The 17,254-nt window shown below is 39.1% G+C and overlaps 1 protein-coding gene across 4 annotated transcripts in view; it reads right to left on the reverse strand.

The window, feature by feature from the left end:
• Positions 1-1,064: 1,064 nt before the first annotated feature.
• Positions 1,065-17,254, reverse strand: part of ZNF573 (zinc finger protein 573) — a 23,743-nt gene continuing 7,553 nt past the window's right edge. For 3 of the 4 annotated variants that reach the window (XM_032249370.1, XM_032249371.1, XM_032249374.1), the window contains 3 exons: positions 16,765-16,897; positions 15,247-15,339; positions 1,065-2,958 (listed from right to left, as the gene is read on the reverse strand). In XM_032249370.1, the coding sequence (XP_032105261.1) occupies positions 1,259-2,958; positions 15,247-15,339; positions 16,765-16,897 (1,926 nt within the window). In that variant the 3' untranslated portion in view covers positions 1,065-1,258. The remainder of the gene's footprint in view (positions 2,959-15,246; positions 15,340-16,764; positions 16,898-17,254) is intronic. The other variant, XM_032249373.1, reaches the window with a different exon arrangement.

The following is a 17,254-nucleotide window of genomic DNA, read 5'->3' on the forward strand; positions in this document are numbered from 1 at the left end:
TTAGCTGGGCATGGTGGCGTGTGCCTGTAATCCCAGCTACTCAGGAGGCTCACCGCAACCTCCGCCTCCTGGGTTCAGGCAATTCTCCTGCCTCAGCCTCCTGAGTAGCTGGGATTACAGGCACACGCCACCATGCCCAGCTAATTTTTTGTATTTTTAGTAGAGACGGGGTTTCACCATGTTGACCAGGATGGTCTCGATCTCTTGACCTCGTGATCCACCCGCCTCGGCCTCCCAAAGTGCTGGGATTACAGGCTTGAGCCACCGCGCCCGGCTTGATTTTGCATTTTTAGTAGAGATGGGGTTTCACCATGTTAGTCAGGCTGGTCTTGAACTACCTCAAGTGATCCACCTGCCTCATTCTCCCAAAATGCTGGGATTGTAGGCATAAGCCACCATGCCTGGCCAGACTTCAAGTTTGAAGTGTGGCGTTTCAAAGAATTTGAGGGCATATTTTTGAAACACTATGATTGGCACTCTGAGTACAAACTGCTTATATTTCTACGACATGCAAAATATGTTCAAGGAGCCCCCAAATTGCTTGAGCCCAGAAATTCAAGGCTGCAGTGAGCTATGGTTATGCCTCTGCACTCCAGCCTGGGTGATAGAGCAAGACCTTGTCTCAAAAAAAAAAAAAAAAAAAAAGCAGCTCCAAAGTCTCATTCATTTGTAGCATCAATTACTCTCAGTCCAGGATTTCCTTATCTAAATTGAACCCATGTGGATGAGAACAGCTTTCTCCTGGCACTCACTCTCTAAGCCAGCCAGCCAGTGTGAGCAAGCTATCTGGAAAACAGATCCTTCATCCTTAACGAGCCTCCAGAAGACTGCAAGCTCATGGAGAACCCAATTCAAAAGCACCCTGTTAAGCCTCTTCTGAATTTCTGAACCTCAGAACCTATGAGTGATGTTTATTGTTGTGATAAGACATTAAGTCTTGGGGTCATTTGTAATATTCCATTGAAATCTAGTATGAAATGCTTTTCATCATCCTTTTAATTAATAAGATTATAAAAAATACACACCATGGATGTTGTAGGTATGAAGAAATTGGAATTCCTGGGTTTTTTTTTCTTAATTTACCATTGAATAGTCAGATGTTCCATTAAGACAGGACATTGAATGCTTTCTAATGTGGCAAGAACTGCATTTTAACTCTCTCATTTGCTAAAGACATATCTATAAGATTAACATTCCATCATTTCTCACCATTGTGGACTGTCTGATGATGAATGGTGCTCTCGTACTCTTTATGGTCTTATACTTTTATACTCCTATGAATTCCCTGATGGGCTTTAAGGGCTGAACTATATCTGAAGGTTTTTCCACACTGCTTACACACATAGGGTTTCTCACCAGTATGAATTCCGTCATGTTGAACGAGGTTTGAAGCACGACTAAAGGCCTTGCCACATTCTTTACATTCATGAGGTTTTCCACCAGTATGAATTTTCTGATGTTGTGTAAGGTAGCCATACATTTTAAAGGCCTTTCCACATTTTTTACGTTCATAGGGTTTTTTATCAGCATGAATGCTCTGATGTGCAGTAAGGTGTAAACTACGTCTAAAGGTCTTCCCACATTCCTTACATTCAAAAGGTTTCTCATCAGTATGAATACTTCGATGTAGAGTAAGATTTCTATAGAAAGTAAAGGTTTTTCTACATACCTTACATTCATAGGGTTTCACACCAGTATGAATTTTCTGATGTTGATTAAGATATCCATGCAAGCTAAAGGTTTTTCCACATTCCTTACATTCATAGGGTTTCTCACCAGTATGAGTTTTCTGATGTTGAATAAGGTTTGAGCCAGTACTATAGGCTTTCCCACATTCCTCACATTCAAAAAGTTTCTTAACAGTGTGACTATTCTGATGTCGAGTAAGATTTCTATACAAAGTAAAGGTTTTCTTACACTCCTTACATTCAAAGCGTTTCACGTCAGTATGAATTTTCTGATGTTGTTTAAGGTAGCCACATAAGCTAAAGGCCTTTCCACATTCCTTACATTCATAGGGTTTCTCACCAGTATGAGTTTGCTGATGCTGAAAGAGTTTTGAACCAGTAGTATAGGTCTTCCCACATTGCTTGCATTCAAAAAGTTTCTCACCAGTATGAATATTCTGATGCTGAGTAAGATTTCTACACAAAGTAAAGGTTTTCTTACACTCCTTACATTCATAGGGTTTTCCACCTTTATGAATTCTCTGATGTAGAAGAAAGTATGAGGCAGTGGTATAGCCCTTCCCACATTCTTTACACTCATATGGTTTTTTACCAGTATGAACACTCTGGTGTACAGTGAGCTGATGACCTCTTCTAAAGGCCTTTCTGCATTTCTCACATACATATGGCTTCTCATCAGTATGAATCTGCCCATGTTCAACAAGATTGGAACACCTACTAAAAGTCTTCCCACATTCCTTACATGTATATGGTTTTTCGCCAGTATGAACCCTCTGATGAATTCTAAGGTGTCCACCTTGACTAAAGGCCTTCCCACATTCCTGACATTTATAAGGCTTCCCACCATTGTGAATTATCTCATGCTGAGCAATGTGTGAGGCATATATAAAGGCCTTTCCACACTGCCTACATTCATAGGTTTTCTCACCAGTATGAAATCTCTGATGCACAGTCAGTTGATAACCACTTTTAAAATTCTTCCCACATTCTGTACATTCATAGGGTTTCTCGCCAGTATGAAATATTTGATGTAGAGTAAGTTGATAGCCACTATGAAAGTTCTTCCCACACTCTTTGCATTCATAGGGTCTCTCAATAATATGAAACCTGTGGAGAATAAGCTGACAACCACTACTAAATTTCTTCTGACATTTCTTACATTCATAGAGTTTCTCTCTCTGATATATGCTCTGATGTTGTGTAGAGGATATATCTGTATCATAAGTGGGTACTTCTATGTAGCTGATTATCTCACACTGTAAATCCAAATCTGCAACAAAAGAGGACAACAACAAAAAAACCTTTGTATTTCTACACCAGAGAACAAGAAACTTTATGAAACAAATAAAAGCCAACACTCACAATAAGTGAATGGCATACATAATTCAAAAATATGGTTATAAAATTTGAAAAAGTCCAAGAAGAAGAGTTCAGAGGTATATGAGAGTTTATGTAAGATAGTGAAATTACTGATTGACGACATAGGTAACATTTAGGTGGGGGCCAGAATCTGCTATCTTGGCACTGTTGAAGACCAAGTGAATTACAACTGAGAGAAGAAAAACCTTGACATTTTTATTCTGAACCTATCATTGATTTCAATGAAGGTCAGTGTTTAAGAATACATCCTTTAAGTTCCTCAAGTGAGTTTTCCTTGTTCTTACAATAAAATACAAACCCCTTTCCAAGAACTCCTGCTTACCTAGGAGGCTTCATGTCAAAACAATAACTCTTTGCTTCCTATTCTCTTTTTTTTTTTTTTTTTTTTTTTTTTGAGACGGAGTTTCGCTTTTGTTACCCAGGCTGGAGTGCAATGGCGCGATCTCGGCTCACCGCAACCTCCGCCTCCTGGGTTCAGGCAATTCTCCTGCCTCAGCCTCCTTAGTAGCTGGGATTACAGGCATGCGCCACCATGCCCAGCTAATTTTTTGTATTTTTAGTAGAGATGGGGTTTCACCATGTTGACCAGGATGGTCTCGATCTCCTGACCTCGTGATCCACCCGCCTCGGCCTCCCAAAGTGCTGGGATTACAGGCTTGAGCCACCGCGCCCGGCTCCTATTCTCTATCACAGTCCATCTGTTCAACACCTAGAATATAGTACAGTTATCCCTCAGTATCTGTGAAGGTTCAGTTCCAGGACCCCCTGAAGATCCCAAAACCCAACCCAGATATAGATGCCCAAGTCCCCGATATAAAATGGCATAGTATTTGCACATAACCTATACACATCTTTACCGTATACTTTAAATCATCTCTGGTTTACTTACAATACGTAATACAATGTACATGCTATGTGAATACCTGTTCTACTGTATTGATTAGAATATAATGACAGAAAAAAGTCTGTATGTGGTCAGTACACATAAAGTTTACAAATATATGTTTGATCTGAAGATGGTTGAATCCATGAATGCAGAACCCACAGATACAAAGGGCCAACTGTACAAATTACCCCAACGCTTAATGCTTTCCACAGACTATTTAACCATTCAAGAGTCCTTAGACTTAGACATTTTGCAGCCTGAATCCTTCATATCCTTTATGTTTCAGGATAAATGTTCTTCCTTTAGAAAGGCAGTACCTGGGCCAGGGGCGGTGGCTCAAGCCTGTAATCCCAGCACTTTGGGAGGCCGAGGCGGGTGGATCACGAGGTCAAGAGATCGAGACCATCCTGGTCAACATGGTGAAACCCCGTCTCTACTAAAAATACAAAAAATTAGCTGGGCATGGTGGTGCGTGCCTGTAATCCCAGCTACTCAGGAAGCTGAGGCAGGAGAATTGCCTGAACCCAGGAGGCGGAGGTTGCAGTGAGCCAAGATTGTGCCATTGCACTCCAGCCTGGGTAACGTGAGTGAAACTCCGTCTCAAAGGACAGAAAGTTGAAATAGACAGGAAAGGCAGTACCTGCTAACTCTGTCTATCTCAACTGTCTGTCCATCTAGCAATCAATCAATCATCAAGACAGGATCTTGCTCTATCACTCAGGCTGAAGTACAGTAGCCCAATCATAGTTCACCGCAGCCTTGTACTCTTTGGGCTCAAGCAAGCAATCTTCACACCTGAGCCTCTCAAGTAACTGGGACGACAGATGCACAACACCCCACCTGACTAATTTTAAAATTAGGTGTAGAGACAGGGTCTCACTGTGTTGCCCAGGCTGATCTCAAACTCCTGGGCTCCAGTGATCTTCCCACCTCAGCCTCCCAAAGTGCTAGGATTACAGGCATGAGCCACGGTGCCCAGCCCATATTTCTCTCTCTGTCTTTCTCTTTGTTTTCTTTGAGACAAGGTCTCACTCTGTCGCCCAGGCACAAGTGCAGTGGTGTGAACATGACTCACTGCAGCCTCAACCTGCTGGCTCAAGTAATGTTCCCACCTCAGTCGCTCTACCAGCTGGGAACATAGGCATGCAGGCACCGCCATGCCTGGGTAATTTTTTCCATTTTTATTTTTGGTAGAGATGGGGTTTTGCTATGTTGCTGAGGCTGGTCTTCAACTCCTGGGCTCAACTGATCCTCCCACCAGGCCTCCCAAAGTGCTGGGATTACAGGCATGAGCCACTGTGCCTGGCCTTTGTGTCTCTTGTTTAATGTTCAACAATCCATTCCTTTGTTGTCAATTATGATATTGTTAATTTTTTATTTGACATTCTCTTTATCTATATTGCCCTAAACTTCCCCAAGAGCTCATTGTTTCATCGCTCAATTATAATGTCAGGCCAATATCCCTGATAAACATCAATGCAAAAATCCTCAATGAAATACTGGCAAACAGAATCCAGTAGAACATCAAAAACATATTCACCACAATCAAGTTGGCTACATCCCTGGGATGCAAAGCTAGTTCAATATACACAAATCAATAAACATAATCCACCACATAAACAGAACCAAAGACAAAAACCACATGATTATCTTAATGAATACAGAAAAGGCCTTTGATAAAATTCAACATCCGTTCATGTTAAAAACCCTCAATAAACTAGGTATTGATGGAACATATCTCAAAATAATAAAAGCTATTTATAACAAACTCAAGGCCAATATCATATTGAATGGGCAAAAGCTGGACACATTCCTTTTGAAAACCATACAAGATAAGGATGCCCTCTCTCACCATTCCTATTCAACATGGTACTGGAAGTTCTGGCCAGGGCAATCAGGCAAGAGAAAGAAATAAAGGGCATTCAAATGGGAAAAGAGGAAATAGAGTTGTCTCTGTTTGCAGATGACGCAATTTTATATTTAGAAAATCCCATCATCTAATGCCAAAAACTCCTTAAACTGATAAGCAATTTCAGCAAAGTCTCAGGGTACAAAATCAGTGTGCAAAAATCACAAGCATTCCTTTACACCAACAACAGACAAACAGAGCCCAATCATGAGTGAACTCCCATTTACAATCACTACAAAGAGAATAAAATACCTAGGAATACAGCTAATAAGGAGTGTAAAGGACCTTTTCAAGATGAACTAGAAACCATTGAAATAAGAGAGGATGCAAATGAATGGAAAAACATTCCATCTTCATGGATAGGAAGAACCAATATCATGAAAATGGCCATACTGCCCAAAGTAAATTATAGATTCAATATTATTCCCATAAACTAACATTGACATTACAGAATTAGAAAAAACCTATTTTAAATTTTATATGGAATCAAAGAAGACCCCGTGTAGCCAAGACAATCCTAAGCAAAATGAACAAAACTAGAGGCATCATGCTACCTGACTTCAAACTATATTACAAGCCTACAGTAACCAAAATGGCATGGTACTGGTATCAAGACAGACATATAGACATACAGACATACAGACATATGGAGCAGAACTGAGACCTCAGAAAAAACATCACATATCTACAACCATCTGATCTTCGACAAACCTGCCACAAACAAGCAATGGGGAAAAGAGCTCCTATTCAGTAAATGGTGCTGGGAAAACTGGCTAGGCATGTTCGGAAAACTAAAACTAGACCCCTTCCTTATGCCTGATACAAAAATCAACTCAAGGTGGACTAAAGACTTAACTGTAAAACCCAAAACCATAAAAACCCTAGAAGACATAGGTATGGGCAAAGACTTCATGAAAAAATGCTAAAAGTCATTGCAACAAAAGCCTAAATTGACAAATGGGATCTAATTAAACTAAAAAGCTTCTGCACAGCAAAACAAACTATCATCAGAATGAATAGACAACCTACAGAATGGCAGAAACCTACCCATCTGACAGGTCTAATATCCAGAATTTACAAGGAACTTAAATTTATAGGTAAAAACCAAACAACACATCAAAAAGTCGGCAAGGGATATGAACAGACACTTCTCAAAAGAAAACCTTAATGTGGCCAAGAAACATATAAAGAAAGCTCAACATTATCATCACAGATCATCAGAGAAATGCAAATCAAAACCACAATGAGATACCATCTCACACCAGTCAGAATGGCGATTATTAAAAAGTCAGGAAACAATAGATGCTGGGGAGGCTGTGCAGAAATAGGAACACTTTTACACTGTTAGTGGGAATGTAAATTAGTTCAACCACTGTGAAACACAGTATTGCAATTCCTCAAGGATATAGAACCAGAAATACATTTAACCCTGCAATCCTATTACTGGGTATATACCCAAAGAAATAGAAATCATTCTACTATAAAGATACATGTGCATTTATGTTTACTGCAGCACTATTTACAATAGCAAAAACTTGGAACCAACACAATGCCCATCAATGATAGACTGGAATGATAGACTGGATAAAGAAAATGTGGTATATATACACCATGGAACACTATGCAGCCATAAAAAGAAATGAGATCATATCCTTTGCAGGGACATGGATGAAGCTGGAAGCCATCATTCTCAACAAACTAACACAGGAACAGAAAACTGAATACTGCATGTTCTCACTCATAAATGGAAGATGAACAATGAGAACACATGGACACAGAGAGGTGAACAACATACACCAGGGCCTGTTGGCGGTTGGGGGGTAAGGGAAGGGAACTTAGAGGATGGGTCAGTAGGTGCAGCAAACCACTATGGCACACATAAACCTATGTAACAAACCTGCACATTCTGCACATATATCCCAGTTTTTTTCTAAAAGAAAAAACACCGCTGGTTTTTAAATCCCATTCTCCACTAAAGGAAGCATGCTCCTGGGAGAAACAGCTGATTCCTGGGCCATGGGAGGGAGAAAACAAAATGAACCCGAAAGTAGTACCAGGAAAGAAGTCCTCAAAAAAAAAAAAAAAAAAAAAGGAGCAGGGTATTACACGAACATAGAAACCAACCTAAAAGAGCCACCATCTGTAGTTGGAAGAGTATGGGTACAAAGAAATAATGTAATATTTGATTATAACTTGAAGTATAAAACAAATATACATGAGTCTACACTGATAAATGAGAAGAAACAAATCTGTCTTATAGAAGAATTCCAGATATTAGATATTAAACCCTATGGAATGTAAAGCTTAATTCCCACTCCTGTGCACCTGCTGCCAGGTTGGGCTAGACTTAATGAGTTGTTTCTAAAGAATAGATGTTGGAAAAGGAAAAATAGTAAGTTTGGAGTGAAGAAACCTGGCAGATGACAAAGGTTTCCTGAAGTCAAATGATAAAGGTTAATATCGGCTAAACCGTCAGCCAAATGATAAAGATTAATATCACCAGTGATGTCACATGGATATCATGTACCCCTGATGTAATGTGATGAAAAGGGTACTTCACTTCTGTTACACAGTCTTTCTAAAAACTAATACTTCTGGCCTAATTACAAGAAAAACAACAGACTCGGATTGGGAGATACACTACTAGCATGGTCTGTCAAGACAGTCAGAGTCATGAAAAACAAAGAAAGGTTGAAAAAACTGTCACAGAACAGAAGAGACTGGAAGATAAGATAAATATATACAATGTGGTACCCCAAACTGGATGGATCTTGGAACAGAAATATGAGCTACATGGAAAAACTGGTGAAATCCCAACAGAGAGTCTCATGTCAGTTTCCTAGTTTTGACCAATGTATTTTAACTATGTGAGATGTTAACAATGGTAGAAAGTGGGAGAGGTGTGTACAGGGAATCTCTGTATTACCTTTGTAAATCTGTTAATTTTGTACATCTAAAATTATTCTAAAGTTAAAAAGTTATTTTAATAAAAGATAATTACCAGTGGTCTGTGCTTGGTTAGTAGAGAAGAGAAAAAAAACAAAAACAATCATTGCACAATACTTCTGCAATAGGCTTGGCAAAAAATGTTTAACTTTACTCTAATCATGAGGGGAAACCATCAAACCTATAAACCTGACATTCCACAAGAAAACTGGAGTAGACATTCAAAAAAGCCAAACTCCAAGGGAAAAACATAGTAGGGTGACACAAAGGTAAAAATCCTAAGATCTAAATGCAATGTATGAATACACAATGGATCCTGAAAAGATTTTATAAATGATATTTTTAGAAAGAGCATAACAAATTTAAGTATAGACTCTATAGTAGATAAGACTAAATTACTATTATAATAACATTGTGACTTTGAAGGAGAATGTCTTTATTCTAAGGAGATACACATGGTTAAGAGGTGAAATTTAATGACAGCGGCTACTTATCATCAAATGAGCCAAGAAGAGAGGTGCATATACACAGAGAAAAAGTAAGGCAAAATGTTAACATCCAAAGATGAATCTATGTGAAGGGTAATTAACTGTATACATATTATGTATATTATACACATACACACAAATATATATATACACAAATACATATTTTTTAAATATTCCCACTTGGTTTGATGATTTTCAAAATCAAAAGCTGGGGAAAGGAAGGAAAAAGCAACCCAGAATTTAAGGAAGTATTGCCTAAATTCCCATATAAAATTATTTTGAACCAAATAATAGTATGTTTGCATCCATTTACTTGATACAGTGAGAGAAGCAGAAAAACGATTTATAAAGCAGATATAAATACATATGGGAAAAGAAGAAAATTTGAAAACTGATGACCTATATATTCATCACAAGAAGCTGGAAAAAGTGCAACAAAATAAACAAAAATAAGATAAAAGTCCAGTAATTTTTAAAAACAGAGTTCACAAATACCACAATGGCAAACAGTTTATTTAAAAACTAATGTTACTGATGGAATTCTCTAAACACTGATGAAGAAAAAAGTAAATGCAACAATATCCAACCTAGGAATGCTACCAGGTACCTGACCTATGGCTCTCCACACTGCACAAACACAGTAATATGGCATTTGATAAAAACATATTACTTGAAATGCATACAACTCTATAAAGTAGCCACTGCAAAATCAACACAGAGAAAACTTGGACAATTCTATAAGTATTATAGAATTGGAGTTAAGTTTTTAAAAAGCACAATGGAAACTGAAGGTTCAGATGGCTTTTCTGGAGTGTGTCTTCAGACATTCTAAGAGGGGGTAAAAGAGTACATTCCCTCAACGCTTGAATAAAGCTAATGAAACGCTTACATCCAACATTTTTTTAATTTTATTTTTTTGGGATGGAGTCTCCCTCTGTCACCCAGGCTGGAGTGCAGTGGCACAATCCCAGCTTACTGCAATCTCCACTTCCTGGGTTCAAACGATTCAGGCTGGGCATGGTAGCTCATGCCTGTAATCCTAGCACTTTGGGAAGCTGAGGTGGAAGGATTGCTTGAGTCCAGGAGTTTGAGATCAGCCTGTGCCAAAATGTAAGACCCTGTCTCTACAAAAAAATTTTTTTAAAAGATTAGCTGGGGTTGCTGGGCACAGTGGCTCATGCCTGTAATCCCAGCACTTTGGGAAGCCGAGGAAGGTGGATCACAAGGTCAGGAAGCCTGGCCAACATGGTGAAACCTCGTCTCTACTAAAAATACAAAAATTAGCCAGGTGCAGTGGTGGGCGCCTGTAATCCCAGCTACTTGGGAGGCTGAGGCAGGAGAATCACTTGAACCTGGGAGACAGACGTTGCAGTGAGCTGAGATCGTCTCACTGTACTCTAGCCTGGGTAACAGAGCAAGACTCCATTTCAAAAAAAAAAAAAAACAAAACTAGCTGGGGTTGGGGCAGGGGGTGTGGCACACACCTGTAGTATAGTTACATATTAGTGTACATCTATTCATGCAAAATTATTATATTTCACAGTAAAACATTTATTATTATTTTAATTTTTGTGGGTACATAGTAGATATATATATTTTGGGGTATATGAGATATTTTGATACAGGCATACAATGTGTAATAATCACTTCAGGGTAAACAGAATATCCATCACCTCAAGGATTTATCCTGTGTGTTACAAAAAATCCAATTATATTCTCTTATTTTACAATGTATCATTAAATTATTATTAACTATAGTCACTTTGTTGTGCAATCAAATACTAGGTCTTATTTATCACAGTAAAATATCGTTTAAAAAACAGAAAACAGTAGCTATGGAAGACCGGCAAAAGAAGTAGAATATTTATAAATGCAAATATATGGTATTCAAAATAAAAACAAAAAGAACTAGAGACTATTAATGTTTTAAGCTATTATTCCAGAAAAGTTTCTGGACATTATCAGCACATGAATTGCATATTAAAAAGCCACTATGATTAGCTGGGCATGGTGGTGCGTGCCTGTAATCCCAGCGACTCAGGAGGCTGGGGCAGGAGAATTGCCTGAACCCGGGAGGCGGAGGTTGCGGTGAGCCGAGATCGTGCCATTGCACTCCAGCCTGGGTAACAAGAGCTAAACTCCGTCTCTTAAATAAAAAAAAAAAAAAAAAGCACATACTATTAGAAATCTATGACTTCAAAAAACAAAAACTTTTTTTTACCTACCAGGCAAAAAGATCAAGTCACTTTGAAGGATGGAAATATCCAGTGGGCATTAGATTTATACTTAGTTTTATTTAAACTCAGAAAATAAAGGAGCAATAGGTATGAAGTTCTCAAGAAAAGTAATATAAATTAAGAATTTGGTATCCAAAGTATCTTTTGACTACAAAAATTGCCAACAGTTTAAATATACAAGAACTCTCACAATATATTTCTCATAATCCCATCTCGACAGCCTCTTTGGTCATTATCTACAGCCGGGAAATGGAGAACTGGAAACATACAGCGACCACAATGTCAGATACAAAAATAGGACTAAAACATAAAAGTCCAGTTCCTAGAAAAGTTGAGAGAATGTCTAAAGAAGTAATTCATGTAAAAATGCTGATTTTGGGACAAACATCCATGAATGTTGTATGATCAATTTTTATAATATTCCATGGAAAAGAGTGTCATTTAAAGCTAGTACATCAAATAATCAAAAAGAAAAGAACAACTGGGCTCGGTGGCTCATGCCTGTAATCCCAGCACTTTGGGAGGCTGAGGTGGGTGGATCAAGAGGCCAGGAGTTTAGGACCAGCTGGGCCAAGATGGTGAAACTCTGTCTCTACTAAAAATATAAAAATTAGCCAGGCATGGTGGCAGGTGCCTGTAATCCCAGCTGAAGCAGGAGAATTGCTTGAACCCAGGAGGCAGAGGTTGCAGTGAGCTGAGATAGTGCCACTGCACTCCAGCCTTGGCAACAGAATGAGACACCGTCTCAAAAAATAAATAAATAAATAAATAAATAAATAATTACCCCATCGCTACTTTTCTGTGGAGCATGTTTTTAAAAAGAAAAAAAAAATACCCAGTGTGGTTCTAAAACCTGATAAATAACCTTCCTGGTTTCTTATTTTAAGATACTACTGTTATTCTTTCAAGAGGTTGTTCTCCCTTTTTGCAATAAATTTGATAAGCTTAGCTTTATTAGATAAACAGAAATTTCTGGTAATCTTGGAAGTCAACAGTATATAGACATCCTAAAAATAACTTATGAAAAATGTTGTTAAATATAGAAAAATAGGACCCTTTTCACAAGATGGCGCCGAAAGCGAAGAAGGAAGCTCCTGCCCCTCTTAAAGCCGAAGCCAAAGCGAACGCTTTAAAGGCCAAGAAGGCCGGGCGTGGTGGCTCAAGCCTGTAATCCCAGCACTTTGGGAGGCCGAGGCGGGTGGATCACGAGGTCAAGAGATCGAGACCATCCTGGTCAACATGGTGAAACCCCGTCTCTACTAAAAATACAAAAAATTAGCTGGGCATGGTGGTGCGTGCCTGTAATCCCAGCGACTCAGGAGGCTGAGGCAGGAGAATTGCCTGAACCCAGGAGACGGAGGTTGCGGTGAGCCGAGATCGCGCCATTGCACTCCATCCTGGGTAACAAGAGCGAAACTCCGTCTCAAAAAAAATAAATAAATAAAAAATAAAAAAAAATAAAGGCCAAGAAGGCAGTGTTGAAAGGTGTCCACAGCCACAAAAAACAGATCCGCACGTCACCCACCTTCCAGCGGCCCAAGACACTGCGACTCCGGAGGCAGCCCAAATATCCTCAGAAGAGCGCCCCCAAGAGAAACAAACTGGACCACTATGCTATCATCAAGTTTCCGCTGACCACTGAGTCTGCCATGAAAAAGATAGAAGACAATAACACACTTGTGTTCATTGTGGATGTTAAAGCCAACAAGCACCAGATCAAACAGGCTGTGAAGAAGCTCTATGACATTGATGTGGCCAAGGTCAACACCCTGATTCGGCCTGATGGAGAGAAGAAGGCATATGTTCGACTGGCTCCCGATTACGATGCTTTGGATGTTGCCAACAAAATTGGGATCATCTAAACTGAGTCCAGCTGGCTAATTCTAAATATATGTATATCTTTTCACCATTAAAAAAAAAAAATATATATATATATAGAAAAATAAATATTTTGAAAAAACATAAACATATCACAAGTAAGTCCAACTCAAAATAATATAAACTACCAGAATAACCGCGATATATCAGCAAGGCTTATATTTTCAAGACAAAAATCAATTTCTTTCTAATATATCAATAATAACTAATTATAGGCTAAGCAAGGTGGCTCACACCTGTATTTTCAGCACTTTGGGAAGCCAAGGCGGGAGAATTGCTTGAGCCAAGTAGTTAGAGACCAGCCAAGCAACCTAGTGAGACTCCCATCTCTAATAAACAAACAAATAAAATAAAGAATCACATAATATAGACATATACAACTACATATTATAGAATTATATGTTATACAAGTTCTTAATCTCTGACAAGAACATAGCATCATTTGAAATTTATAGCAATATGAGAGAAAATTTCTTTTACATTAAGTAAAATAACTCTGTTTTAATCGATCTGAAGTTTAACTGTAACTCAAAAGCTTATAAAAATTTAATAAAATATAATCATAGATTCAGTTTTAAGGATTTTTAAAAACTATCATTTTTCAAATTCCTTTTTAAAAATTATAGTTCAAGTTAGAGTGTAAAACTTATATTGTTTATCCTAATTTAATAATGGCATATCAACCTTCACTGGTCTTTGGTCATTTTGACTGCAACTGGATGAATGATTAGATATTACAGCCAATGCGGGATGTGTATGTAAAATATAGACAGGATGAAATGAAGAAAATTCTTTTTCTTAGCTTCAGTGATAAGAAATGCAAACTATGAAGATTGACATTGTTCACACACATGATTTGCAGTTTTAAGATTTGTATAAAGCATGTTCTGGAGCTGCAGCTTCGAAAAAACAGGGAAATACACCAGAGTAACTGGCCACCTTGCCACACATACATATATACCTGCCGGTTCCATGAGTGAAGAGGGCTTAGCACTAAGAGGGTCCAGGAGCAATCATACCTAAGCCTAGATCTGGATTTCTAAATCCTATTCCCAGTAAAAGGAACTGGTGCTCCTTTACACAAGTGGCTGACTCCAAGGCTATGGCAGAAAAAATAGAAGATAATCCTAGATTAACAACCTGTAGTGTCAGAAAGTAACAAACTCACCAAAGGATGAGGGCAGGTTGAAAAGGCACGGGAGCCAACTGGAAAGAGTTCCCAATGGCCAAAGCGGAAGAAAAATAACTAAGGATAGTACTGGATTATAACTCATGGAATAAAATAAATGTCTATGAGTGTAATCCCAGCAAACTTATGGCTGACTAAAAGCTTAGTACAAGAAATATATAAGATAAGCCTTGAACACTTTGTCACATCAGATGAGAAAAGACTGGCAATAAAATAACTGTCTAGTCACCTAAGAAGGATCCTAGGGGCTAGTCGTGGTGGCTAATGCCTGTAATCCTTTGGGAGGCCAAGGCGGGTAAGAATCCAAGATGGCAAAACCCTATCTCTACTAAAAATACAAAATTAGCTGGGCATGGTGGTGCATGCCTGTAATCCCAGCTACTTGGGAGGCTGAGGCAGGAGAATGGCTTGAACCCGGTGGGTGGAGGTTGCAGTGAGCCAAGATCATACCATTGCACTCCAGCCCGGGTGACAAGAGGGAAACTCCAAGAGCTTATGCTGCAATCTTTATTCCCCACCAGGTTGTAGGCCTTTGCTCCACAAGCCTGGGTATCTTGGAGGAGGAATTTACAAACACAAAAGTGTCTCCTTTCTCCTACCACATGGACTGTGCCCGGCCCCAATGGCGTCCCCTGCCTTCCTTACCTGGGAACTGTGTTTCTTCCCTCAAAATCATCCAGGGCTCTTTTCCTTGCTCCAGTAAGTCAACCAAAACTGGCTTAGAAATGGAATGTCCTCCTTATAAGAAAAGAAATGCCACATCGTATAAAAATAAAAACAAAAGCCAAAGAAATCTTTGAGCTTTGGTTAAATTTACAATGAACTAAGGACCTCAAATAAAAGAGGGGTGAGATGATTGAAGAAATGAAGTAGGTACAGTAAAACCTATTTTAATGTAAACTCATACACACTTCGCTTCTTAGGAGAAAGTTTAACCTGTGACCTTATAAAATGTCTCTTTCCAAACATTACCACCCCAAAGAAGCTGTGAAGTTCTCTGGAGCCAGAGGCTGGGTCACAAATTCTTCCTCTTAAATCTACCAACCTTGTGACTTTGGCCATGTGACTTCAACTCATTATTCCAATTTGACAAATAAACTGGTCATAATGATACTGCTATTGGCTAGGTGCAGTGGCTCACGCCTGTAATCCCAGCATTTTGGAAGGTCGAGGTGGGAGGATCACTTGAGACCAGGAGTTTGAGACCAACCTGGGTAACACAGTGAGACCTCATCTCTATTTAAAAAAAAAAAAAAAGCCAGGTATGGTGGTGTATTCTGTAGTCCCAGCCACTCAGGAGGCTGAGGAAGGAGGATCACTTGAGCCCAGGAGGTCAAGGCTACAGTGAGCCATGGCTGCACCACTGCACTCCAGCCTAGGCAACAGTGCAAGACCCAGTCTTGAAAAAATAAATAAATAAGATAATCACAATAAAACTATCACATAGTTCTTTGAGTATTAAGTTATTATATATATATATATTCCCCTCTCCTCCAAAGAGTGGCTGGGGACATAATGAGCACAATTGTACCAAATTAATTATTTTATTATTTCTGTATGAGAGAAAAAAAAAAAGCATCCCGACTGATATATAAAATCTTCATTTAAACGCAATGAAAAGCTCATCAATTATAACTTTCAACAAGAAATCATACAAATTGGCTACAGGAAATGAAATGTGGACTCTTCAGTTTTCAATGAATATTATTCATCCGGTCCAGCACTATATAAGTCACAGGGTTTTTTATACTCAGAGTAAATCATGAATCTGCGTCTGTTGTCCCTGCAGGTGGATCAGATGATGACAAAGCATATCTGTAGGAATTTTAGAAATATACGCCATAGGAAACCAGGATTCCTGGAAATGGTTATTCGCGGACTAATAATACATAATTTCATAATAATAATACATAATTTTAAACAAGCCCCTTGGATATTAGGCAGTCATAAGGGGCAGGAGGACATGTGACTATCTCTAAAGGATGAAGGAAATGATGGTGCTTGGTGGCACAGCCATTGTCAAACTGGCAGAGCTGAAACCTTTCTCTAAGAACAGGAAGAAGAAATTCAACTATGTCTCAAAATACAGCCTTGAAATTCACTGTGTTGAAAGGTAAAAAATCACAGATCACATTTTAAATTACTTGAGACAAATAAACTTACCCAGTGAGACCAGGTTTCTATAGTTCTCCAACATCACATCCCTGTATAAGTCCCTCTGATGAGGGTCCAGGTATTCCCACTCCTGCCGAGAGAAGTCTATGGCCACATCCGTGAATGTCACTAATTCCTGAAACTGCAAACCCATGCATTACAAAATTTTGAAAACATTTTAAAGATGGAAAGACAGGAGATTAGAATAGCACATTAGAGAGAAGGAGTGATGGCCGGGCACGGTGGCTCACGCCTGTAATCCCAGCACTTTGGGAGGCCGAGGCGGGTGGAACACGAGGTCAAGAGATCGAGACCATCCTGGTCAACACGGTGAAACCCCGTCTCTACTAAAACTACAAAAAATTAGCTGGGCATGGTGACACATGCCTGTAATCCCAGCTACTCAGGAGGCTGAGGCAGGAGAATTGCCTGAACCCAGGAGGCGGAGGTTGCGGTGAGCCGAGATCGTGCCATTGCACTCCAGCCTGGGTAACAAAAG

The sequence above is a fragment of the Sapajus apella genome, unplaced genomic scaffold (assembly GCF_009761245.1).
Source record: "Sapajus apella isolate SASKATOON/1434 unplaced genomic scaffold, GSC_monkey_1.0 scaffold68, whole genome shotgun sequence".
Taxonomy (NCBI): Eukaryota; Metazoa; Chordata; class Mammalia; order Primates; family Cebidae; genus Sapajus; species Sapajus apella.